At 41.1% G+C, this 27,938-nt stretch overlaps 1 protein-coding gene across 1 annotated transcript in view; it reads right to left on the bottom strand.

The window, feature by feature from the left end:
* LOC138617449 (piezo-type mechanosensitive ion channel component 2) overlaps positions 1-27,519 on the bottom strand; it is a 76,612-nt gene extending 49,093 nt beyond the window's left edge. Inside the window, exons 1-7 of the mRNA XM_069692490.1 lie at positions 27,359-27,519; positions 20,033-20,128; positions 14,531-14,656; positions 9,113-9,155; positions 5,744-5,906; positions 3,657-3,909; positions 2,940-3,153 (exon numbers count right to left, since the gene is read on the bottom strand). Coding sequence (XP_069548591.1) covers positions 2,940-3,153; positions 3,657-3,909; positions 5,744-5,906; positions 9,113-9,155; positions 14,531-14,656; positions 20,033-20,128; positions 27,359-27,422 — 959 coding nt within the window. The 5' untranslated portion in view covers positions 27,423-27,519. The remainder of the gene's footprint in view (positions 1-2,939; positions 3,154-3,656; positions 3,910-5,743; positions 5,907-9,112; positions 9,156-14,530; positions 14,657-20,032; positions 20,129-27,358) is intronic.
* Positions 27,520-27,938: the final 419 nt, after the last annotated feature.

The raw sequence follows: 27,938 nt of genomic DNA on the forward strand, positions 1-27,938 counted from the left end.
AACGGCCTCACTCAGCATCCGACCCACGGCAAGGCCGAGTCACTGTCAACAAGGACAATTAAAGCCGGCACTGAGGTGGCCTATTGTCCAATGGTGGCTGCACATATTTATGGCCTCAGAGTCCCCCCCCCCCCCCCCCCCTCTCCCCTCATGACTGGCCGAGGGTGTGCATGGAGGAAACAGGCCAGCAGAGAGGAGAACGTGTTGCTTTTATCTTGGGCCTCAGTTTTTCACGCTGCGGCAGACAGAAATACCTTCAGCGCTGTGGAAAGTCAACATGAACGCGTGACTAGACGGCAGGTCATGAAATAGTCGGCCTCCTTGTGTAAAGAGCATTCAAGTAAGAATCAGAGCCGGGGAAAACTTTCCAAACGTAGGCACCAAGGAAAAGCCTCTTTCCAAAATAAAAACTCCCCTGTTTAAAAAAATTTAACAACTCCTTCACTTTCACTGCCAGAAACAAAACAAAAACAAAAATCTAAAATCTACAAGTTCACATTTCTTCTTGTATTTTGGCTAAGCTTTTTTTGCAGTGTATCAGTGCAACCGATTTTTTTTTTCTTAATCCCGTTAATCGTCTGATGACCCTTCAAATGTACCATAGGGGCCTCCTGAGGGGGGTGCTGAGCCTCACTTTGGGAACCCCTCCCTCACTGCAATGGTCAGTAGAGCAGCACAGGTTGAACGGACCGTTACTGATGGTGTGAGAAGGCTCCATTCATTCCAGTGAGTTTGTTTTCGAGTGAAAAAGCTGCCGATGCAACGCTGTAATCACGCTTTTATCTGAGGCCGCAGAGGGATGGGGAGGACACGGGGCTTGTTCAAGGCAGCTTCAGCTATACATAGCTGTAAATAGTCTGGGTCCTGACTCGCAGCTTTCAAACGAGAAAATGTGAGATCAATAAAACCCTGCAACACCAAGGGCACCGAGACATCGGCTACAGCTGTGGTGGTACTGTTGAGGTCTGACAGACACAACATCATTAGAGCAAGTTAATGGAAAAGCAAAGTAACAGTTATTTGTTTTTTTTTAGAGTGTTTCTATTTTATATTCAAGGGCTTTAAATGTTTGTGGTTCTGCTGCATCCCTGTTTGGTTTTTCAGTGTGATTTTACTCGTAGAATATGTCTTGTTTGTTTTAATGCATTATATATGCAGTTTGATTGTTTTTACCATTGAGTTAAAGGAATAAACTATAAATTTGGGGGGCGGGGGGTGTTGTATTATGTTTCACATATAAAACTAATTTTACAGAAAATGTACAAGTTTTTCAACTATTAAATAATGGACACGCTGGTAGATCAGCGGTTAAAAATACATCCCATTTAATCAATTCAATCCCTGCCAGGAATCTTCATCTATGCCTTGTTGCATGTGACACTCTGACAGCTTTTGTGCTGTCAAAATAAAAGCCTTTAAAAAAATATATGTAACAATAATACAAGATGGGGCATTTTTAATCGTTATCACAATCTCCTGGAGGGTTTGGCAGTATATCAATATTATATTGACATTAGAGACAAGATATTTTTGATAATGTATAATCATGATGTGGCCACATCATGACTTTAAAGGCTGAACAACAGTAAAGTGATGTGATTTTCTAAACTTACCAGACTGTTCCAGCTGTTTTAATAGTTGGAATTTACCCACTTAGTCACTACACTTTAAGAATAATTTGTATTGAAAAATCGTGCAAAAGTACCAATAATCAACCCTAATATATCTTGTCAATATCACCGTATTTGGTTAAAAAAAAAAAAAAACACGCAAAAAACATGATATTTGATTTTGTCCTAATTTCATGTCGAACATTCTGTACATTTGTATCCCATCATCATTTATTAATCTGTATTTTGAAGCACGTTCGCATAGAAATGCAGAAAAAAATAACAGTCTACCATAATAATAATAACATTAAGTCTGAAGCCTTGAAACAGTTAATCCCTTTATGTTTACACTGACATCATACTGTCTCAGAGGGACTTGATACAATTCTGCTTAAAAACATATATTCAGGAGTATCTATTACTTTAAATAATTAATCATATTTGGCCTATACAAACTCCCCTATGAATAACTAGTTACTGTCGTAGCAGAAAAGGTTTGCGATTAGTAAATAAATTAGTAAAAAAAAAAAAAAAAGAACTATTTGCATTTTATTTGTCGGTCAAACACTGACCTGAACAACTTCCTGCCACAGACTCAGCTTTCATTACAACTGTGACTGACGTATGTTGGCAAGACGTACAACAATGTGGCTTTCCTCCACACCGCAGCGCCCCAGCGCCGCAGTCACAGACAGCTGATTGTCTCCTTTCTCGTGCATAATAAAGCAACAGTGGTCGTAGTGAAGAGCCTAAAAGCTCTGCCTCTCATATTGATGGACTGCGAGTAGGTGTTAGATACGTCTGCCCTGCAGCTGGGTTTTTGCCTTTTTCCTTCGCCTTCTTGTTTGTAACAATAGCAAATATTTATCATCGTTTAAACAAACTTGCCTTCGGCGCAGTAAATATTGTTGATTTGAAGGAGCTCTCTCAACTCGTCTCGTCAGACGGCGCTAGTGTGGCCTCATGCTGTTTAACTACCAATTTCCCCTTTTCAATAATTCATTGAAATGACAAGAAAGACAGATAATCTAATGCTGAAAGTGTCATTTCCACTCACTGTTGTTTAAGGTTTGATTTTGGGCAGAGTGCCACTTAAGTGAACCAACAAAGGTCAAAATTTGGGAAAATAATCCAAATTCATGGCATATTTATAAACAGAAATGCTGCAAATTAAACAATATTTTGTTTTAAAATGATGGGGGGGGAGATTTCTAATGTTTGAACTTTGCACCTACTCCTTATAAATAACTGCAGCAAAATATCAATTTAAAGCATACTATGTAACGTACTACAGATGTCACCGATTTTTGTGATGAGCTGATGTCTGACCTGATGTAGCTGTCGCTCGGCGAGATGGACTCCTGAAAGAACTGGAACTGGTAGAGGTAGAGGACGACGAGGTGTCCGGCGCTGAAAATGGCCATGAGGACGCACATGCAGCTGAAGATGAGCGTGTTGAAGGTCCGGCAGAGGGACCACCAGGTGCACAGGAACAGGAAGATGAAGAAGTAAACAGACGAGGTCAGCGAGGGCAGCATGACTCCTGCAAAACACAAGAACGGGATTAAAAAAAAAAAAAAAAAGAGAAGACTGCAGTTTAACTTGGCGGGACATCACATTTAACAGGATGGAAGTTGGCAATATAAGAAATGTTAACAGATTAGTAATAATATTATAAACCTTATTAAATAGTGGTTTTCATTGTGAGGCTCTGGATCCCAAAAAGTGGTTCCAAGAAATATCTGAGTGATGATAATTAACATGAAAGAGAAATGAAAAAAACTATATTAAATTTTCTTAGACATCTTTCTTTGTCTTTCTTATAACTAGTGTGTAATTTATTTTACATATTCAGGCCTCTGAAAAACACATTATAAATAAATATTTATATTGAAAAGAAAAATAAATAAATCACGATTCTCATTTTATCCAGAATCATGCAACTAAGCACTATCACTTCCTGGTTTCTGATATTCAGCTGGAAATGTTGTGAGATTCAGACACTTTCACTGCACAGGAAGTCAAACCCCCAAAAATAAAACTCACCAGTAATTCCCAACAGGATGGTGACCACGACTTTCCCCGCAGTGGTGATCAAGTTCCCGATGACCTCCTTCACTTTGGAGCCAACTTCAGCCACAATCCGCAGAATCTTCATTTTGGTGCTCTCTTTTGCTTCCTCCTCCTCTTCCTCCTCGTCTTCCTCATCCAGCTCCTCGTCCTCCTCGGCCTCGTAGCCCGCCTCGAAGTCCTCCTCTAGCAGGACGTTGTCGTCCGGGCTGAGCTTCTCCTCTTCCTCCTTGTGAGGTGGATGACAGCGACACATTACATCTCAGTGTTAAATGATGAATGGTGCAGTTTGGAGGTCAGAGCTCTCCATGGTGCTGAAACTCCCGACAGGTAGCGCTAGCATAACAATCCCTTGTTTATCCCCCGAGCCCGTCATGTCTGTCCCGCGAATGTATTTCGGCACAATTAGCACGTAGCATAGCATATCTGAGCAGTATGTGGTGTGCGTGTCTGCCCCAGACATTATTAGCAGATGTTTTTTCTCTGGAACCACATGTTGGCTTTCGTTCTAGTCCAGTCAGTTCTTTCTTGGCTGCTGTGTCTTTTCCTGAAGTCTCAGTCAAGGAGAAACAATAACAAGCGGAGCCTTTATTTCAACACATGAGGCACGAGATAAAGACAGCAGCAGGTGCTACGAATCCTGCTTTAAATCAACTTTCAGCTCAGGTGGCTGGCTGACGGAAATTAAGGGTTAGATGAATTTCTGGAGTTTTCTGAGTAATGGGGAGCGGTGCCATCTGTGCCAGGCTTAGCAGCACAGTGGACGTGAAAGTGAATGTGGATTTAATTAACACTGAGTCATAAAGAGAGGGGAGGACTTGCCAGGGGATGGGGGCTGTTTTCCAAGTCATCAACACTTACAGGGTACTCTCTATTCACCCGCCTGCTCGGCTGCTCCCAGCGTATAGTGAGCTCAGTGTGGACAGTATGTTGTGTATTGAGCCGGACAATAGACCACCCACTCTACCGGCTGCTTTATTTACCTTTTTTCTTTTTTCAAGGGCTGAAAAATGCATCACAATTAGTAAATCTTTTAGTCTGCGTACATCAAATATCAAAGGAAGAACATAAATGTCCACTTTTACCAGTCTGAACTCAAATACCCCATTCATTTTCCTATAATATTACATTTTATGCATATTTATTTGTAAATAAAATCCTATAGGACAGATAAATAAACAGATAGCAGCGATAGAAGTAGCAATTTACAATTTAGTTTGCCCAAAAATATGGAGATAGCTTACAAAACATCTGCATCCAATGTGCACAAGCAGGTTTATTTCAGTTAATGAACTGCAGCCGCTGAATTTCAGATGGATCTGTGATAATAGCTAGCAGGTTCGTTGATGTTGGTTTACAGGGGATTGGTAGCAAATGTTTTGTGTTTGTATAAAATGCTCCATTTCTGTGATCTCAGTGGGAATCAACACTTTCATACAACCTTCTCTTTCCTGTTTTTTCACTGGTGTATTACATTGTATAGTGGGTAAAGGAACAAAAGTAATTCATTGTTTTCTTCTGTTATCACTTCTTTTATGAAGATGACGTGGTACAAACATCCGTGGACTTGGCTGTCAGTTCTGTATGATCAAACTAAATGAAAGTTACATGTGCTTCCTCCACGTATCACGTTTATGACAATGGGATTAGGTGTTTAAAATATAAATACTATGACTCGATGTGTAACTTTATCTGTGAGCTAGAAATGTTTTTTTTTTTTTTGTATCAAATGGCAATATGAAAGGGTTTTATATGATTGTAATAATATCCACCTGTATGAAAAACGGGAATTGCTAATGTTGATTCATTTACACTGATGGACACTTTTTGTTTATAGAAAAAAAAAAAAAGTAATTGGGTAACTTTTACTGAAAGTAACTTTCAATTCATTTACTCTTTAGTTTTGAGTAGATTTTTAAGTAATTTTACTTTCATTTAAGTACAATTTCACCTCTGTAAAAAATACTTTTACTTGAGTCAGACAGGCAGGCAGAGACGGATAGAAAGACAGACAGAAAGACGAACAGAACAGAACAAAACAAAACAAAACAAAAGAAACCCACTTGCTCCTCTGCTTCGAAGTCTGCGTTGTACTGCGCCATGTCCTCAGGTGGCCTCTTCTGAACCAGACTGCGACACAGCAGCCAGATGGCCAAGCCGGCCACGAACATGCCAATGTCAGGGATGAACACGCGGATGCCGTTCCCCGCATCTGCACCAATCACACTGACGACAAACCAACAACAGAGGATATGTACTGACAGAAAGCAGACGCTCGTTTCCAATACGGGTGAACTGCAATTCTTCCCAAAAAAGTGGGATTTTGGAGTAACATCATGGGTCATCATAGCAACCAAATGATGGAAATAAAGACGAAGTACAACAGTCTCTAATGTCCATGGACAATCACCTCTAATATGAAACAGCTTTTCTGAGGAGCCCACGACTTGTGGTCGCTCGTTTACCTCACTTGGATAACTTGTTTGAATCTAGCAGTGATTTTTGTCACATGTCCCCTTTGTTCTGACTTTTTTTTTTTTTTTTTTTAAACAAGTACAAGTTTTAAATATGCATTAGCTTACATACAAGTTATAATATTTCTGTTCAATCCGTGTTCACGCCGACTGGAACTGCTGTCAAACTCACAAGAACATATTTGCAGAGATTATATGTTTCAGGAAACATTACCTGTTCACATGAATGCATGGGAATCTGGATTTTTCCGTTTCTCAACTACTCTTTTAATATGCGTTTCAGCTTTTATATGCAGTACCACCCTCTTTAATGAAATCAGGCCGGTCGGTTTTAAACATATTACCATTAACAAGTGAGTGAAATTCCATTCAAACGAAAAGGCCATGAGAGTGTTATTTTCTTTTTTTTAACTGAACTGTGAAAAACATGTTTACCCATTTAAAAAAAACTGCATCCTTTGTTCATAATAAGGCAGCTGGCACAATTATATATATATATATATATATATTTTTTTTTTTTACTCTTTCATCTGCATAAAGTGAAATGAAAAGGACCAACACGGACTTGAAAACTCACCTGACATTATCTGAATTGTCTTCATACCATAAACTAAGAAACATTTTATCAACAAAATATATTTACGCCTGTTCTGACCGACACAACATGTGTTTTTCATTCATCTAAACTAAACACAACATTGTTTGAAGTCTCGTAGTTACATCGCTGTCGGCAAACAAAGCTTTTGTAACATTTGTTATTTGATTAGTCTGCTCACCTCCAACTAAGCACGAAAAGGTTTGTTCAAACAGGAAGCTGAACGGTTGCCATGACAGCCACAGCCATGTCAGGCCTCAAATAATCCGTGTGTGATTCACTTATGCTGCTTTAGGACAAGCTTTACGAGGTGTCATGATTGCGTGTACAATTAAAGCAAATAAAAATTGTCCTTAAAATGGCTAACAGGTTTCAGAAAAGCTTTTAAACTCTCTTTTATCATCCAGACCAATTTCTATTTCAGTTTTATAGCCATCACGCTGCATCCTGTGTTTGGCCACCAAAAGTGTTTTCTTTACATTTCATGCTGAGCTCCAAGTGTAATTAAATGGTTTACAGTAAACAAGACATTGTGGCGATTCTGCAAACAATGAAAAAAAAAAATTAAAAAAAAAGTTTGGATCTACTTTTCAAAACAACTGGTTATTTCAAATAAAAACCATTTCACTCGGGCCTCGAATGGACAAATGGACAACAAAGCTAATAAAAGTTGACAAGTCGCAAACACGGTGCCAAACATCGGGATGGAAGACGCACACTCAGATAAATAGTCGGGCCTTTTAGCCGCCGTCGAATCAAGGACGTCTTTTTCCGTGTGCTTTATTGTTGTGAAGCTTCGTGTATCCTCACGTAGATGAAAGAGATGGAAACCGTCAAAGCCAAACAGCTTTGAGTCAGCAACCTTTAATGACTCCCACTTTCCTTCACTGATCATGTGAGGGAATTACAATAAATTTAGCAGTGTTGAGACCTGTCTTCAGCTACTTCAGCTGCAGCGGTAATCAGCCACGTCAAACACTATAAATATGGAAACCACAAAATATCTTCTACGCCATATAAATATTTAGTATTTAGAAAGGATTTAAAAAGGTCAGGCCCGAGGGAACTGAAGTTTGTCTGGGTGGAAAGACACAACAGCTGGGAGTCCTCCGGAGACTCCGATACATCCCACTTGAGCTCCACATTTCCCAACATACAGGCAGTAAAAACGCAGCAAATGCAGCTGTAAATATTAAATGTACGCTGCGCACGATCCTTCAACACAAACAGGTAAATGCACGGCGGGATAAAATGTTTACAGCTCCACTTCCGCCACTTACAGTACACCATCCACCGAGGGCTGTTGAGTACTGGAAAAAGGACGTGGCTGCGTTTGGACATTCCCGTACTCCGGAAACCGCATCTAATACGATCACGGGAGGATGCGAGGAGACGCGCACAACAGCAAAAGCTTTGAAAAATAAGCCTGTCAACGGATTGTTGGAGGTAACTGGGTTCAGCGTTCATCAGGAATCCACACAGGGACAGGTCGGAGGACGAGTCGGTGTAGCTAGATGCAAAAAGTGGTGTTTTAACGATTTTGTGGCGGTTGCTATATTTAGGACACTTTGCTCAGGCAAATCACAACCTCCTCGTTGTAAATACAGTGGAAGATAAGAGCTGCATCAACGGTTATTTGACAGCTGAAGTAAAAAAAAAAAAAAAAAAAGAAGGTTTCTGCTGCTGATTCTGAATAAAAAGAAACAGAATCTTTTACAGGGTTCCAACTCACAAGTCACATGTCAAATTCCCTGACCTACAATGAACAGGAAAACGTGATGCCGCTGTGTGGAGCAGACAAGAAACAGCGACATTTCTGTTTGCACTGATTTTGAAAGGCATCAAAAACACGTCTTAATACCGGTTGCAGAGGGAAAAAAAAAAAGAATTCATCTAACAAAAACTGTATTCGGCTCGCCACCTAATAAGCCACATTTTCAATTTCTGTCAGTGACCACTAATGCTACCAAACATTACATTTTAATAAAGGCCAACTAAAAGTTAAACATGCAAACTAAATTCCTTGATATTCTCTGAAATTCTTCGACCCGTAAGAAGCCTTCCTTTCATAAAAGAAGCCCGATTGAGGCGGTCTTGCTGCTCACCCTCCCTTCCACCGGTCCACAGTCCTTGAGCTCACTCTTATCACTTCCTGAAAACAGGAATGTGCAAACTGGAGGAGGGATACTCGCTCGGTTACACAAAATCCATACTTACACTCCCTGATTGTTGAGGGAGAGTTGATTTAGAAACAGGTTGGTGTTTTTTGCAGATGCTCAGGGGAATTTTTATCGTTTCTATCACATCAGTCAAAATATATTACGAGATCATTATTAGTTGGTTGTATTGAATTATTATCTTACCTCTCAAAGCCAATTTGTCTGATGGATTTCTCCCATGTGGAACCTGGACAGAAACGGATAAAGTAAGTTATTGTTTGGCAAAAATGCACCTTAAACGCCTTCAATAACACTTTGAAATCACAGTCGTTAAAAACAAACGGTAGCGTTGCAGTCGAACAAACAAGCACAGCTGAACACAAGTTTCACATCAGTAACAACAGATCATTTCCATTGTTGTGCTGCTTATTTTTGACTTTTACTAATACAGAGAATGAAGATCTATTCAGTAAGACTGGAGCTGCAACTGTTTCAGGCTCAAACTGTTCATGAAGTTATCAGAAACCTTCTGGAATAAGTCTTTCATTTCACATATATTATTATCAGGTGAATGAACATAATCAATCATCTGCCTGTGTTACATAATAACCTAAATGTAAAAACCAGAGAATAAAACCATTTTCTTCCACAGCTTGGACGAGTTGAAGTGTTCCTGAACGTCACTCCGGCACTTCCAGAGATTTCCAGTTATTAAAGCGAGAGGAACGGAGGCTGTCGGGTCTTTGTTTTGCTGCCAGACCAAACGTAACATCTGTTTGTGACTTGAGCGACTCGACTCAATGACATATCGATATATCCAGCTGTTTTGTTTGCGTGTCAGGCGACTAATTAAGTGCTGAGCTGCTGCGGCGCGGAAGTTTCTGGTTTCTGGTTGAAGTGCAGCGAGGAGGGCGAAGGTGACGAACACGCTTTCAGGAGAGCGTAACTCAGGCAGCAGATAAAACACCTCATCTCAGCTGGGATAAAGACATTACAACATATTTGTTTTTCACGGCGATAACTAGTTCAGATTAGGCAATCGAAAGGGCCGTAAATGATTTCTGCGTCTTTGTCAGGAGACCGCCAACACGACAAGTATGGACCAATCACCGCTCGCACAAGTGCGGGAGTTCCTGTGTGGCCAGGGAGGAGGATCAGGAAGTTGTCGTGACTACAGAGGCCGTATGTGTAAATCACTCAGTCATCCTATTGGTCGACATTAAAGAACACGTCGAGGGATCTGTGAAACTAATGCGAGACTTTTCATCAGTGTCCCAGATGTCGCATTGCTGTTCTTCAATTATGTCACACTACAAGGCTCAATTGTCGTTCTCTGGAAATTTGTCAACGATGACAAAATTGCGACAAAGCCGGGCAAAATTTGTGTCGTCTAATCCCGGCATTATCTGCCGTGTCACCAGTGTGCAAGCCACAGCATCTTTGTAGTTGTTAAGCTTAAAAATGTTCTTGCTAAAACAGGACGTGAATTATTCAATTCTAGAGCGGAGAAAGAAACGGAACATTTATTTTCAAACGATGGTTCAAAATATCTCAAATACAAATAGCTTAACTTGCAAATAGAGAATAATGTAGACAGAGAAAAGCAGAAGAAAATACAAAAAGCAACAAAGCCAAACTAGACCAAAGGTCATCTCCCATGACCTCCTCATAAATAACACGCATACCAAATATGTAGTAAAGAAATAATTCACATATTACGCTCGAATTAGTCTGAGAGTCTAAATTGAACTTGAGATGAATAAAGCTGTAATAAACTGTCAGCACAAACCTTGATGTCGCTTTATTACTCAGCATTGACAAAATACCTCCAACAATAGCGTCACTATTGCAGACTCTGTGTGTCCGTATCACGTTAGCCTGGCTAAAATCTATTGCATTCGTTTTGTTAAAACCTTGTCAATAAATGGTTTCATCTCGTATTCATGTGGTCAAATCTCTTCTAGTTGAAGTAGTTGGAAAGCGATTGTAAGCATCAGTGTCACCAAGTGTTTGTGATGGAGACGAGGTCCGCTCATGTTGTTGCGATCCCTAATAATCACTCGCAGAGGTCGATAAAGGTCGCAGATTACTTAATGCCCTTATTCACATCTTCAAATAGAAACCCGGCGACCGCAAGCAGAAACAGAGTCTGTTTTAACGGTTCCCGAGTCCAAACATCTGTAACTTCACGGAGCCCAAACCCAACCTGCAGGTGGAAGAGGAAAGCCGTCCCGGAGGGGTAAAGCGAGGGACAGCCTGACCCCGGCAGCATGACGGAGGAATACTACGCAACACAGACCGAGCTCAGCACGGACACTTCTGGAAGAGAGTGTGAGAGTCTGCGCCTGCCTGCCCGGCTGCCGGGGCGAGGCCGCATTTCACCCCAGCTGGGCACCAAAAATACCTGTCCTCAGACTTTATGTGAACATCATAAAACACCCCTTGTACTTGCAGGGGCCGTTAAACACTCAGCGCAGCAATTCTTCGCATTCTCTCGTCCACTGCGTCTCTGGGACTTAATGCCACTTTGCTCCCTTTTCCACAGAAACCGGCGATGTGCAGCGTCAACATTTCGGCACGTCATAACTCCTGACATGTGCGGATACGGAGGGCGGTAAAGGTTAATAATGCCGTCCAGGGGAGATAATGAAGACTATGCTTCAGGAGTTTGCCACAAAACAGCCCTTCAGCACGCCGTTAAGCCCTTATGAGCTGGTGAAACATCCATCGCCATCAGACACGGGCCAAATCGAATGTATAAATCCTTTGTTTTAATGTTTTATTCGACTTGGTTGCCAGATGGATGGGGACAACGACGGCCCAAAAAAATTCAGACAATCACAGGAAATGATCTGAAAGTCAAGAAGTGTATTTTTGTGTGTCGCTCTCCAACAATTGATCTGAAACGCTGTGAACGTGTGGAGGTGTTGGCTTCTCTGGAATGTTTTTTCTCATTCATACTTAACTCAGTTTGCTGCTCTAATGGCGTATTTGGCCACACTGAACAGAGGAAATGATGTGAAGTTAGTTATCCAGGGGGGAGGATGAGCGCCTCACCGTCAGGGAGGAGGACTCCTTGTTTATATTCAGCTGCCAAAAGGAAACAAGCTGTCGAGGGAGCGAAATACATGATATAGAAACCTGAGAAATCTCAGAATGTAGGCAGCTGATTAGATCTGATTGACTTACTGTTGTATGAATAACCCAAAAGATATTCACATTAACTTCAGGAGGTGAAAATCTCAACAATGTAGTTAGTTAGATCTATAAATAAGTGAGAGCGACATGGGGCACGGGCCTGCAACAAATTGGACAAATAGGCAGGGGCTGCTCCATTTAAGCACTATAAATAAACAATTACATTTTAAAATGAACCTTATAAAGGACAGGTAGCCAATGTAACGATTCCAGGGTCGGTGAAATGTGCTCAAGCTGATGTGAGCCCGTCATCAAAGTAGAAACCTCGTTGCAAAGATTTGCAAGACATTTCATATAATCCAACCCATTTAATGCAAATAACTGACCAGGAGAAAAATAGACAGATATTACTAAGTCAGATAAAGTAGCTGGATGAAATTCTTGATCCCATCACTCCATAGTTCGACGTGCCAAATATTTCAGCCCCCGAGGATAAAGATTTCCTTGAGAGAATATTTTGTCTACCCTCTCTGACCGGTTCTGTGTGTTTCTGCCTGAGGCAATAAGGTTCGTTGTGACTTCTGAGTTGAGGGAGCTGAAAAGAAAAAGTTATTATAGAGCACGAGGTCAGGGTCTGTCCCGTCTAGACACATTCAAATTTTACAGTTTGATAGAGAGTTTCATGGGCAGCCCAAGGCCAGCTATTAACACCTTCCCAGCACTGATTTACAGTGTTTGCTTTACTGGCAGCAAGTATCTCTTTTTTTCCACATAGCCATATGGCACAAGGAAGCTAATTACACTGGAGGAATGTGTTAGATTCATAAATCTTCATGGTGTGACGAAATGCAACGAGAGAGCGAGGATATTTCTAGAAATTGTGAATCGTTATTAGACAGCGTATTTTACTCCCTCCTGTAAATGGTGCACGTCTTCACCTAAGAGTTTTGGATGGAAACTTTCCCTCCGGCTGAGAAAGTGCTACACCTTCTCTGGTGATATACAGCTTTGTGACACTGCATCAATGGCTGTGGTCAGAGTTTAGGAACAGAGCGGCCGGTGTGATGGATGCAACACACGTGTGCACGCTTGCCTGTCGTGAACATGTCGGCTCGACAGGTAGAGAGTTCACCAGTTTGGTGTTGCACGAGTGCTCAGTGTGTTAAGTGGTTACACCGTAACTCCAGCAGCCATGAGCAGCTGTGTAGGAACACTGAGGCTCATGTGAACCTCCTGAAATAAATTGGTTGTATCTCTTTAGTTAACCTGGTTTCTCTTTGGCAACCTGGTTTGTGGATGTTTTGAAGCCTCCAGTCTGGCATTTTGACCGTCACCATTTGGGTTTTTTTTTTGGAGCCAGAAGTGACCATATTTGGATGAGCTGAAGAGGTGCGAGGGGTGGATCTAACGGAGAACCCCGCCCACCTGTACTGGAAATCTGACTGCAACCCAGGAATGTCAATCAAACCCAACACACCCCCAAACATACCTCTTTGAAGCCTATGTAATGAATGAATATCTCATTAATTATGGAATTGTGTTAATTGAATTCGTACTTCCTGAGAGAAGTTGACGTTTTTTGAACAGGAGCCAGAGGTTTTTTTTTGGAGCCCGCCCCCACTGGCCCTCAGTTGTATTGCACTTTAAGGCACTTTTCAGACCACATCCATGGATAAAACACGAGAACTAAAAAAAACTGTGATTAGTCTGTCTAATCTCTACGTTTTCTCCAAAAGATTGTTAAGAGTCAACGTGTCGTGAACCAAGTTGAAAAACAATCAGTTATCTTTTGAGGAACACTTTGAAATTAAAACCTCAGCTTACTGCTGTTGTTGCTTTCTATCACAGTGAATGAAACAACGTAAATACTGCAACTATAGAATATTCTTATATTCAAAAATTAAATAAGGTGGTCCCTCTAAACTGTTGCTCATAATACAAAGTAAATAGTAAGACTAATAATTAACATAACGGGAACCATAATGAAAGTATGATTCGACCCAAGTATGCACAATGCATATGTCCAGTATTGCGGTGTTTCTATCAAGTCCGACATTAAACTGTAAATTAAAACCTACACAGTAAATCTATGACAACATTAGGTAAAAGATGGCGGTATTGTGCATTTATTATTAAAAAAAAAAGTATTTGACAGTAAAGATTATCCAGGCGACAATTATGTTTCCTGCAAAAAGCATTTCCATACTATCTAAATATAGTTTTTAGGAGACTGCAGCTGTCAGATAACAATTGAACAAATAGTTTGAAAGATTAATGGTGGCTTCAGAAGTCTGTTGACTAAAAATAAATAGGTTTCTTCTTGTTTGTCTTCATAAAGGTTTCTAGAACAACTGAAAAACACTCAATCAATCATCTCCCTTCCTGCTTCTGGGATTCTTGACCTGCGCTGCGTTTTGATTTCTCCATACACAACAAACCCCTCTGACCTCAGAGCCTGGACTATAAAGGCGGCAGTGTACTCACAGTTGAAGTCGGAGGTGATGGAGTTCCCGGCCAGGAGGCTGTTGACGGTAATCTGATAGATGATGTGGAGCAGCAGGAAGGACATACTGGTGAAGCAGAGGGACTGCAGCAGACGCCCTGTGTGGCCTGAGGAAGGAGAGCAGCGACAGTGAGTTCACCACCAGCAGCACTCACTTTTAAGGATTCCCACATGTTATTTCTGCCCTTCGTGCACTGAAACACAGAGAAAGTCTCTTTGTCGGTTTGTTTTTGGAGACAGAGAACTTTTGTCGGGTGAAATTTTGCTCCTTTTTGAGTTGTGCAACATTACAAAAAAAAAAGAAAAATGATGTTTGCTTAGGACAGATCGGGGATAAGGACAGCTGTTTCTTATAACAAAACTCACAGAACCACGATTCATATTCATGTGATGCGATATAGAGCGCGGAGCTGTTTTGAATGAAACGGTAAAGATGACTGGGAGAGCACCCAAGGGAGATTTTCTGTAGATCACAATACATATCGTGGTTACGAGCTGGCAACGCTGCCACTGAGCAAAGATTATTTCTGTTGAGAAGTCAAACAAACATTCTGATGGACCACAAGACCTCTAAGTCTCTAATTCGCCCGGAGGAACAGGAGCAGGAGCAGCTTTAATCCCTGATTTTTTTTTTTATACTTTGGTCTCTGGCTTTTGGTGGCTGTTCGTGTTCACAGCTGATGACCCGGCTATGTGAGGCTGTAAAAACACATTGAGTGACCCGGTGTCTCCCTTCAGGAATACCGCTGTCAAGAGGACTTGACTGATCCTGGGCGGGAAGGATGAGAGCGGGCAGCGGCAGCTGCTCCACACATGGCTTTTTTTTATAGTGCACCTACAGGTATTTGGGATAATTTCAGGAGTTGTTATGGTGATAATTCTCTACAGTAGGATTTTTCAGATCCCTTCTAATTTTGAAAATAAAAATCCTCTGGGGAAGGATGAGCTGGATGAAAGTCTTCTTCCTCGATGACACCGAAACACTTTAATGTCTTCTGCTGTGCTCTCTGCTCCGTTAGATTCAATTGTCCTACATCTGCGCGGTTTCGGTCCAGTAGTTCTTCGCGGGGCAACATCTCCATCTCATTAAATTTACTGCATCCTTGTGGGGAATGCCTGGCAGTTTTACGACAGTAAGGCGCAATAACCTGGCGAAGGCTCGATGCTACTGCTGAGCCCCGGGGCCGCCGAGAGCCAACTTTATCGCAATGTGTGCACCGAACACACCACGTCAGGTTAATTAAATGTTGAAGTGAAAACAATTTGTGCTAATTTCCCATTGCAATTCCCCGGGCTTTCACAACGAGGGAAAGGAATGCTTGTAAACGTGAGGTATGGGGCGTTTTAGTGAGCTTCTGCGACCGAATTGGTCCTAAGGCTCCGGACAATACAACTGCTTTGGCTCTGTCCCCCCTTTTTCCTATTTGTGAGAGAAAACATTGTTGTTGTCTGAATGCCATCTGTTTTAGTTCCCTGACGCTCATCTTGAATTAGTATTTAGGTTTGCTTCATTATTCAGTCGCAAAACGCTGTCCCAAGAGTACTTTTTAAATGCTTCCAAAACAGAGAGCATTGTTCGGATTTAACAGTTTTTAGGTTGGTTTTTTTTATCAATCCGAAAACTGGCCATTTGACAGCATTAAGACCCCATGAGGCCACATGGTCCGAGTTTCAGAAAAGGCCGATTAAATGTTTTGTGCAGCAATCAAGCAGTAATCCCTGGGGCTGAAAAAAAAAAATTAAGCCAACTGCAGTTCCTCAAGTGGCCACTTGAGGCTGGCTCAAAAAGCGTCAGTCCCCGCAGACCTTACAGCCTTGTGTGGAAAACGGTTTTGGTCTGTAGAGCTAATTTTCCTGTTTATTTTGATTGTACAGGGGCTACATTTTTATACAACCCACCCATTTAGGTTGTAGTACGGCTTCAGGTTACACATAGTTAAGGGCGGGGATGCTTTGAGTGACAGTTGGCTAGCTGCCTGCAAAATTTCAGCAACCAGACTTCATTCCTCTTTGCCCATTTTTTTTTGGATTAGCTGGCAGTGAAAGACCTTTACACACCAGGAAGCTTTTTTTTCATGCAACTAATTTGCACATCAAAATTTGTCACGAGTAGTTTAACAAAGAACACAAATACTGTGCGGTGAAAAAAACACTTATTTTTTTTGGAAAGAGGTCACGTTTTTCTAAAGCATTGGAATAGGAATTCACATTGGGATATATTTAGGTGACTCGTGGCGGTATGACTTCAGTCAAAAAGTGTCTCGGGTCTTAGAAAGGTATTACCAAGATGGATTTCGGAGGCGAGTTAAAGCCCGACACCCACTGTTACAAGCTAAAAACGTAAACCTGTTAAATCACCGATAACATCCAATAATTCATGCAAAAGGCTCCCTGAGGACAACTGTCATGTCAGCGCCCATCCAACAAGCCATATACCACCTCCTGTAAAGGCTCTTGACGCGCTTGCTCGCCATACGAGAACAAATTTTGTTCACCTCCACTGAGAGTTGAATGCCTTCAAGAGGACGTAGAGCCAAAATACTGCAATTACGACATTACAGTGTAATTCCCAAATAACAACTGTCCACAAGTTGCATAAGATATTGTTTGTCTCCAGTCAGGAGTCCGGTAGACTGACGTATCCTTGGGCACGCTGCACTGCTATGGCTTTTTTAAAGTCGATTGCACCTATTGAATTATTCATGTTGAACATTTGGTTTAAATTAACTTTACAGCTTTAACTGCCACATGTCCTTTAAGACTGAAAAGCAAAATGAAACAGACCATCAAAATAAAGCACTGACTTTAGCCTAATTCCTTTCTTTAGTCCCTCTGAAATAATTTGAAAAGAGTGTGTCTGTTTTCTGCATGGCAGCTTGTGTACTTTTTTACGTTTGCGCTGTCAGTGTCTGTTCTGAATATCTTTAATTAAGAGAAACGTTGAGGCCACAAGAGGAAGTTGTAACATCTCCAGCTTTTGATTCATTTAGAACTTTAATTCATTATTCACACACACACATCTTAAATTTACATATTGTGGCATTACATTAAATGGTGGCTACTGACTAATAGGTGATGCAGCTTCCCTTCAAGGCTCTAACAGATATTTACTTAAAATACCCCGTTCATCATGCCATGACAATATCATGATCGTTTCCAGTTAAAAAATAATCCAATTGCAAAGATCGTGAGTGCTGGAACTTCCTCATATTGTGTCTGTTATCCTGAATTGACAAGAGTCCGATGAAAGGTCACGCACACCTTTAAAAAAAAAAAGTCTAAACAACAGTAAGGACATTTTGATTTGTTGTGAGTTTGGATCACAGTTTCTTCTCATCTGCACCAAACATTTGTGATATATATATATATACTTTTGTGGATAGGCTCTTTTATTTTGAAAATATAAACACACCCTTATTCGAATGTGTCCAGAATCGGTGCATCGTTTTTCATGATACAACAGCCTTTTAGTAACGAGCACATGGACAGAAGCTGCTGTCTTTTTAACAGCTGTTAATTGTGTCACCTTTTTCATCCTGGAAAAGCCTCTCTGTGGAAACAGGAGGCACCTTAAACCATAAATAAATAAATATAAATGCTTTTATCTGAAGGAACTCATCTGATTTTGGTCGAATGTAAGAATAAGAGTTTCGTGATTAATCGGCAAAAACAACTCAGAAAAGTATTGTTCATATTGCCTGTCAGATTAAAGTCAGATGAGCAAAAAGTAATTCGTCTCTTTATCTTCCTGTTGGGAATCATTGTTTTGCACTGCACTGAATATGTTGTTTGCACTCTGTACTCTTGACTTCATAAAATCTGAATCTATGAAGTCAATATAACTCAAATACACAACTACTCAAACAGTCAAATCACCTGGTGGAACTGCCCTCCGATGGGGAAATGAATGGGGTATAGACTTTAGCAATAAATGTTATTGCAGCTACAATTATTTGTTGATATATTGATTAGTCAATCTGTTTTATATCACCGTAAACATGTCTTTAGATTTTGGACTATTGATCAAATATTTGAAGATGTCACATTTAGAGAAACATTTGATTTTATACTTTAAAAAAAAAAAAAAAATCATTTCCACCCTGTTTCAGCCCAGGACTATTATTGTTTTCTTTATTTTGTTTTAATACTTCCTGTTGGTGTTAAATGGTGTCATTAATACATAGACTGCAGATCCACATTATGTTTTGGGCTGATAAAATGGAAAAGTTATCATCTTAGTAACAAAGGAAACAGCGTAAATCCTGACATAACTGTTCCACCACTCTTGAAGTCAACAGCTATCAGACACATGAACATTGAGCTTCACTAGAATACTCGTCTCTTTAAATATTGATGAGACTGTAAGTGGTCCACTCTCTCTGCTCCCTCCTCTTCTCTCCTGTCTCTTCCTCCTTTACTTCCTGATTGTTATTTCAGCTTGAGACGAGCTGAGATGAATCTCCGACTGGATGTCGTTCTCTCCGCCAATATGGCTTTATATATTATTAAACGCTGCATGTGGTCTCCTACAGAACCCATAGGGTGCTATTAGAGGTCTGGGAGGTGTGCTGTTTAGTATTTTTGCGGTCGAGGGGGGAGTGCATGGGGGGGGAGGCTGAAGCTGGCGGCCGCAATCGACCGCATTCATCACCAGTAAGGAGAACAGTCACCTCAGCCTCTTCTCATAAACCTCAGAGGTCCAATGTGATTTATACTTCTTTAGAGGCTTCTACATCGTCGTCCAAGGAGGATGTGGAAGCGAGTTCACCAGCTTTAAGGGTGGTTTTCTGCCTTACTCTCTAAACCAAAATATCAAAAAAGTTCAATTTGAACCTCCACCTCAACCTTCACATGGGCTGAATTAAATAACAGCACTTGTCAAAAAGCACACAGATCATGGTATTACTAAAGAAAACCCACTGAAAGAATCAGTGGTGCCTGAGGAGCAACTTTTATCTCCCTCTTTCAGTAATTGAAGCAGTTAGCCATTATCAGAAACAGTCCTCAAGTTTTTTCTTTGAAAGACCTTTTACAAGCTCTGTAGGGTTTCTTTTTTTCAACCGTGCAGCTTGTGTGTCCATTTTTTTGTTATCATTTATGTGGGTAATATCTGTGCAAATAAACCAAGCCTAACCCTAACATGTCAATTTTCATCAAGGAGACTTTAGATCTGGCCCCTGATGGATCACGTCTTCCTATCTCAGATCTGGCCTGCCGTGGATCACTTTTTATTATTACAGATGGATTCGTGCCCGCGCTCACCCTTATTACCTTCCGTAGACTGAACTATTTGCCAAATCCATCCTCATTTCAAGGAAATTCAAGTCTCCTGGAGAAGGGATGGTTTGTATTACACGAGACAATTTTGCAATTCAAACTGGAGGCTTTTTGGGGGAAAACGGCCGAGATTCTCCGGATGATGGGCAAAGTCAAAGCCGTCGAAAGGGAGACGCTTCAAAGAGAGATGTGTCGTAGATCTTTACCTTGCATTGTTGTGCTTGTGGGCTCCGCGAAGAGTGGAATAAGCAGGAGGTAGATGAGGTAGACGAAGGAGAGGGCATTGTACCTGAACAGGCAAGCTGCAGAGACAAAGACACAAACGCAGATTGAGCGGCAAATCCACCTTTAGATCAAAATAAACAAGAAAACTCCATTCAAATACCACCAACCATTAAAGCTCGGTGTGCATTACAGAATGTTTTACAATAAATAGAGTGTAGAAGCTGGCTGTGGGATCATCACACAGATTTGAGAGAAACATGTGGTGGAAGTCATTAAAAATGTTCCTGGTGTTGCAAAGTTGCTCGTTGTAATAAAACGGCAGAACATTCCACCTCCTAAATTTTACACTCGCAGGCCTCATTATCTGTTCATCTGGCCCGCATCACAAAAAGAGGCTGCGCTTTAATTCAGTCACTCGGGGAGCTGACGTTTGTTTTGAAGTACAATAATCACTCGAAAGTCGTTCGGGGTTAAGAGAGGCTGAGCGGCCCGAAGTGAGATCTGCCTCTCAGACTGCAGCTTTACATCACATGGGAAGATTTCATTTTCCGGGAATTTTTCCCCATTTCATGGATTGTGGGCATTATTGAAACCGGATCATTTTTTTGTGTGATTAAAGTCTATAAAACAAAATCTCTGAAAGTTTGGCAGCAGAGCGGCATCACGCACCAGATGCCCTTAAAATGCATGATGTACCTCAAGAGTTCTCAAAACAGGAAAATAACTTGTGGTTGCCAGAGCTTGAAGTGAAACACAAGAGCCACATGGAGAGTAAAGAGTGTGAAGTGACAGGACAAGTGTCTAAAAAGACAACGTTTGGTTTTAATCGAGGGTCAAAAACTAATTTGACTATAGTTGTCAATTAATTTGAACTTTCTTTGCTGATTTTATTGTAATTTGAGCAATTTCAGTTTCATTTCATTTCTACGAGTCAAATTGAGTCAAATTGAATTATTATTAGTCATTATCATCAGTTATTTTGACACAAACACTATTTCCCCAGTTGTTTGTGTTATAAAAAAGCGTCACTAATAATTAATTGGCAATTATTCTGAACAAATAACTGTTTGGGTCGAAGATTGTCTGGTTCTAGTATCTGAGATGTGAAAATGTTCCACTTCTCTCAATCGAATAATTATTGTAAAATGATCTTCACTTTGGATATTTTGTTTAATGTTTTGTGACATTTAAAACAAAAAACAAATTATCCTGATCACGTAAGGGAGAAAATAATTAGAAGTTTAACCGAGAATGAAAATAACTGTAGCACCCCGACTCCACTGTGAATGTAGTCGAGCTGTAATTTAATGCACAGTTTCAGTATGCAGGATGAGTCACCACATATGACACTGGATTATGTAACTGCCTCCAGTTCCCGAACGAACACACACACACACACACACACACACACACACACACACACACCATCTAGGCTCGTGAATTAAGTCTTTTGGTCTCCTGATGAAAGTTAATACACTTAAGTGCAAACATGACTTCCAAAAAGCATTAATTGATGTATTGATCCGTAACACACCTCATTTCCTGAGTCAGACTGACCATTTGCTCTGATCGGGGCTTTTACCAGCTAAACGGCTCTCGTAACCTGCTGACTGAACACCAGTTAACGCATCCGCGATGAAACACAGCGCCTGCACACGAGGCGCACTCTCAGTTTCTGAACAACCCGACAACCTTACAGCGTTCAATCAGCCTGAAGTTCAAGTATAAAGAAAATATACGATAAGCTGCATAGCTGACATCTCCTTGAACGTTTTTCGGTCAGGAGGCAGCGAGTCGAGGAGGGCAGGACACAGTGACTTTGTGTAAGACACACAGTCTGACCTCCAGAATTTATCGTTGCGGTTAAATCAACAAGCACGGAGTTTACAACCTGGTCAGCTGCACGAGTTATCGTCTGAGTCACAGACATCGGCAGCTACTGCTCTTGAACTACTTAAAAAAAAAATGGCACTTAACTGCTGAAAATGGTGCTTTTATTCATCTTTGCGTTGCTCAATGAACCTATTCATTGACATTTGACTTGGCTCCGACTTTTCCCTTGCTGGAGCCCGACAGTAAGTGCACCCCCTTGGTTTTCTCTGTGCTCAGACACAAACCAACGAAAACTGACAAAAGCCAATAAATGCTACGGGAGCTGTCATCTTTGGGCAAATCACAAACATCTGTAAATTATCTCTGCGTATAGTCTAAAGAATGCATGAATGCCTGACAGGCCAGTGAAGCAAACCACAAATATAATGCCATAAAGATTAACTTCAGCATTATTGTCCTTTTGTTTCCTTTTCCAAGACAAGTAGGCGAGATAGTTTTTCAGCCTAAGTCTTGAGAAGGGAATGACGCACAATCTTTCATTTCGGGGTTTCTCACATTGCACCATTTCTATCTCAACCGACTTCTTTTTTTGTTTTTATCTCCATTAAATGTGGCATTAAATGAGTCCGAAAGCCGCCAATTTTGCCAAAGCTGGCAGCCTGGGATCTGCTGCCATTATTCATCTGCTCAGACCGGTCTGTATCCTTACTGATTGTAGTTAATCTGTCTGTATCTGCGTGGCTCTGCTTCCACTATTCACTTGCAGACACTTGACCGCAGCCTTCGCTGTATGACTCACCATCTCAGGATTTTTACACAGAGAATGAAAATAAACTGCCGTTGTTTTCAGACATCAGAGTGCTGAGAAAATCCCCATTCACGGCCGAATCAGTCTTTTGTCTGAGAGCTATCAATACAGACACACAAAAGCAAAACCCGAGAGAAGCAACCCAGCTTCACGGTTTTGAGCCGTGATAAAACGCGACGATAAAAGATAAGGTGATGCGGCGCAAGGCCAAGCTGAGATAGCTGAGGAATTTAAACCCCTTCAGAAGAAAGCAATGAAGAGCGTGCCACATATCAACTGTTTTCATCAGAGCTTTAAACTTGAAACTAACTTTTAAAAGTCATAAGTCAAGGTGGCTGATGGATGTCAGGTCCAGAACTCACCAGAGCATTTGTAACTAACAATAAACTGCTTTCTGTGTAGATATAATCAGATAACATAACAGAAATTTAAAGGAGCAGCTCATTCGGGGCGGCATAACAGCTATTTTTACGACTAAACCATAAATTATTTTTATGATTAACATTTGAGCTTAAAATAAATTGTGAAAATTCCAGGCTTTAAGGTGATAAATGTGCTTTGACTGTAAGTCCAAATTCAAAAATGTTTACCATAACAGAAGAGCAAGAAAACCTGAAAATATGCATCACTACTCATTTTTATCATCAATTATGTGCCAAATGTTTTGACAATTGTTTTGTTAGAAAATATAAACAGTAAATTCCGAGGTGAGATATTCAGTTTAGTTTCAGATTGGACAAAAAAAAAAAAGAAGAAGCAAAACTTCTCATTTGAAGCTGGAACCAGAACGTATTTGGGATTTGTGGTTAAAAAGTGAAGGAAGCGATTAATCCATTAGCAAAGTAGCTGCCAATTAATTTTCTGTTGATCTACTAATCAATTGCAGCTCTACAGGAAAGTGAGAGATTAACAAACTGTCAAAACTGTCGCCACTTTATTTTTCTATTCTCAAACCTATTTGTTGCTTCTTTATCTTTGTTTATTATAAATTTAAGATGAGACGCAGATGTCTGCTGGCGAACAAGCGAGCTCGCCATCTCTGGCCTACCGGCAAGTTAACTAATGATAGAAACGGGAAGCAGCCAGCTTGTAGCCACGTGGCTTAGTGAGTATGTCATTTTTACCACAATTAAAGTCACTGGCTCTGTAATGTAACAGACATAACTCGGTCAACTGAAATTAATTTGCTGATATTAGCCAATATTAGCTATCATAAGCTACAGGTCACACAAGTGTATGTAAGGCAGTTGAGGCAATTCAAGTGCATTTGATTAAGCATGGGTGTTTGAATTCTTACGTTTTCCACTTTTTCATTTGTTATTGAAATTTACCAGAAGTTACGCTTAACTTAATAATACGCACATTTTCTGCCTCGCAGAATTTGCTTAAAGTCTGGCGTTTCCGTTCTTTTTCTTTTTGACGACGACGTCCAAAGTTTTTTTTTTTTTTAATGATCGTTTTGATCACGAGTTTATTAAGCTCAGATTAAAAGCGTCACGATTCCAGTGACGCTCCCAGCAGCCGAGCATCTGCGTGTCGCCTTCCACCTGCGTTTGCTGCAGTTTCGTGCGTCCAACTCAACCCAGCTGACTCGCTGCTCCGCCTGTGCATTCGCAGCACCGCGGGTTCGATATCAGATCAGACACTTGGGGAAGGGCATGCTCACAATTATGTTCACACTCCAAACTCTGCCAGTAAACACATAAACAGCAGCCTGTTTGATCAGCGAAACTCTAGCTCTGTGCAAGAGTGTGTGTGTGTGTGTGTGTGGCATTGGATGTCGATGTCTTCTCTCCAGATTCGTCCGAGTGGATGACTCCTGCAGGTGGTTGGCACAGCTGCTCTTCACCTCACTGATCACCTTCCAGAGGTATATCCTGTATGTTTTTGAGTAATCATTCCTTTCATCAAGTTAACTCCTGTCTCTCTCTGGCCCTGATCAAGCCAGCATGCTTGTCTCAACTGCTCATCTGTTATCTGCTCTCATTTGCACATGTTGTGTAACCCACCATCACTACATTTCCTGTAAAACTGTTTTGCGATTGTTATCTTGTTTTCTGTCTGTTAATATGTGTTTGTTTTTTTCCTATATGTAGCTTGTTTTAGTCTTTATTTCTGTTGAAACACTTTAAGTTCCGAGGACGAGCCGCATGTACGTTGACAGAGTTGAAGTGAAGAGGAAAATGTGTGGGTGAGAAAGTTGCTGTATCGGGAGGAAAAGAGAAATATTTCTTTGGTAAACAAATCAGTGTGAGAAAAAGAAAAGGAGAAGCAGTTTGCCAATTCAGTTCTTCTTTACATAATTACAGGCTTTTGTTGTACTCAAGTAGGGAAAAAAATATTTGTCCTCAAAGAACAATCTAAGATGACGAAGGACTGGCTAAATTCCCTCTTTCTATTGAGTTTTCTGACCGTCCTGTTTCCTCATTTGTTGTCATCATGCAACGACTACGTTCTCGAAGCAGCATAAACGTCAAGACCCTGTGTGTGTGTGTGCGTGTGTGTGTGTGTGTGTGTGTGTGTGTGTGTGTGTGTGTGTGTGTGGTGGCTGAGGGGATTGTGTACACATGAGCCCAGCAGTTGTGTGCGTTTCAATAGAGGTGCTGTCAGATGGCCAACAGGAAACACAGACTGTGTAACGTCAGCAGACAAGTCTTTCACTAGGACATGAGAAAAGCGACGGTCTGCAACATATATTACACAACTGAACATGTGAAGTGAGGATAATGTAGGTGTTTGGGGGTCACATAACATCTGCCGTGCCGCAGATTGTTTCCTCTCTGTTTATTTAACACTGACAGGCCATTTTTTTTATTTTTTTTATTTGACTCTTTCCAAAGCCAAAAAACTAAGAATTCAAAGGAGACAAAAAGACATCAAACTCGACCTGTAAATAATATTGTTTTTGAGCTGATATCATTAACATCCACGGTTTTTTAATTCAGGTGAAATCTTTGACTCCACAAAAGAAACAAAGACAGAAAATCAGCTGCCGCTCAGGTGATGCTGTGGACAGAAACGCCATCTGTCATCCCCGACGCCGCCCGTCACCGCATTCACTCCCTTCTTTCCACTTTACCTTCCTCCTGTCAGTTACTGTGTACAGTCGCGGTGAATGACAAGCGCTCATTTGCACTTTGAAAAAACATAAAATATTAAAGGTATGTTTACGATAAAAGGGGAAGGCAATTCTTCCCTGCCTCACAACCGCATTATTAATTCATACTGTTAAAACGACTTTCCACGAATTAATGGAGACAACGCAAGGCCTCACAATTGCTTTTGGAAATAAAGGGGAGCGTAGGGGCTGTCAGGCGATGCATTACGGTGGAACTGAGTGGGTCTTATCTATAGAAAGCATGCTGTTAGCTATAAAAGTACCTTACACAGACACCACACTGGAACCTCAGTGGCAGTTAGACACTAATCATTTTTCACTTGTGGCCTACCACAGGATCACAGCTGAAAACGCAAAGTAAATTGTATTTAATTTAAAAATCACTGTTGGAGCATCTCCGCCTGGGAAACTACATAAGACTTTACCAGGCTGGTTAAAGCTCCTCAAATTCCCCCCCTCCCCCCCTCCCCCCTCCCCGCCAGCTGCCAAGTTTGACAGCATGAATCATCTTCAACATCTGCATCGCGAAAGGAGTGAATCAAGCAGCTTTCAATTACACAGAAACAAAAACTCTCTCTGTGTAGCGAGCGCTTTTCTCAACAAAGTTACAAATGCGGAAAACAAAACCCAAACTCTGCTGACAGCAACTCGGGAGGAAACAGCAAAATACTGCATGTCTGACACCGTCAAGGCAATGTAAAAGTCGAACTGCAATAATGCTGTCAGCAGCAAAACGATCAATAACGACAGATGATTCATTAATAGCCAACAAGCAAAACTCAGAAACCACAATGAAAATCAAAGATATAAATCACCAAGACGATAAAGGCGCAGCTACATGTGTATTTAGTTGCTTATGCAACACGTTGGCATTTAAATTAAGTTTCATTCGGACTGAAGTAAAAGGGATCGCATTCAAATAAAATTGCAAACAAGTCTGTAATGCTGTGATTTTTTTTTTTGTTGTTTTTTTGCACGAAAAGGAGTTATAATCAGCTTTTTCTAACTGAAACATAATCACCATGCTTTTGATGTACTGTACACCGGCGCTTTGTGTTTTCTTCACTTTATCCCACGAACATGTGACAGCAGGTGGAGAACAGTGCTGGTAAATGACGTCTCTGCTTTGTAATCTGCTGTATAATAGCTCCTGTGTGACTATGTTGTCCACTTTGCGGGGGTTCAGTTCGTTTGTGTTGACTTTTCGGTGAGGAGGGATGAACTGTGACCTCCAGCAGCGTGAAGTCAAACACGTCATCGTAAAAATCTATTGCGTTTTCACACAGTCGTAAATTTGACTGCTGTTCATAACATACACAAATAGATCAGGGCCGTACGACACATTTTGAATTAACGTCACAGAAATGTACATCAGTGCAAGTAGGTGAGAAAATACAAAATAAAAGTTGAACGTCTAATTCATACTTTAAAGTTTTAGAGAATTACAAGACGATAACAGTGAGTTTAATATGAATTGTTTCATCATCAAACATACAACTCCAATTAAGATGCGTTAAAAAAAAAAAAAAAAAAGAAGAGAGAACTCACCAGCTGCGAGACACACAGGCAGCAGTAACCTGAAGACCAGCCCGCACACCACTTCAGAGGCCATGGCTCCGGGACAGCCCGCGTTGAATCCAACTAAAAGAAGCCGAGGACCGTCTCTCTACGGTTTCTCTCGCATCCCAAACTCCTGCACTCTGTCAAATCCCGGCCGGCTCCTCCAAACGGCCACATCAGCTCTCCTCTGATGTCACCCGGACGCCGGTTCCTCCACAGTGACAGACTGCGCACTCTCCAGGGCTCACCGCGGCAGGTACGTCGCCGGGAAATAATGTCACCATGATAGTTTTAGTGGCTCTGATGCGCTAAAGTCATGCTGGACTCAGGTGCGCAAACAGCTGCGCAAACAGCTGCGCAGGAGCAGCGCGTGAGGAAAGAATTTTTTTTTTTTTTTTTTTTAAAGAAAAGAAAAAAAAAAAAAAAAAAGCCGGAGAAAAGAGCCAACAAGTCCTTTAAGTCCAATTAACCTCCCCTTTTGCAGGAAAAATCACACTATCGAGGAACACTTGTGGTGTAACGCAAGTCGAACTGCACTTTTGAAGTGAGGAGCGTTGACAGAAGGAAC

Source organism: Brachyistius frenatus, unplaced genomic scaffold (genome assembly GCF_029030835.1).
Source record: "Brachyistius frenatus isolate BFR_SWC_R1_liver_20210118 unplaced genomic scaffold, ASM2903083v1 Contig_12, whole genome shotgun sequence".
Classification (NCBI taxonomy): Eukaryota; Metazoa; Chordata; class Actinopteri; family Embiotocidae; genus Brachyistius; species Brachyistius frenatus.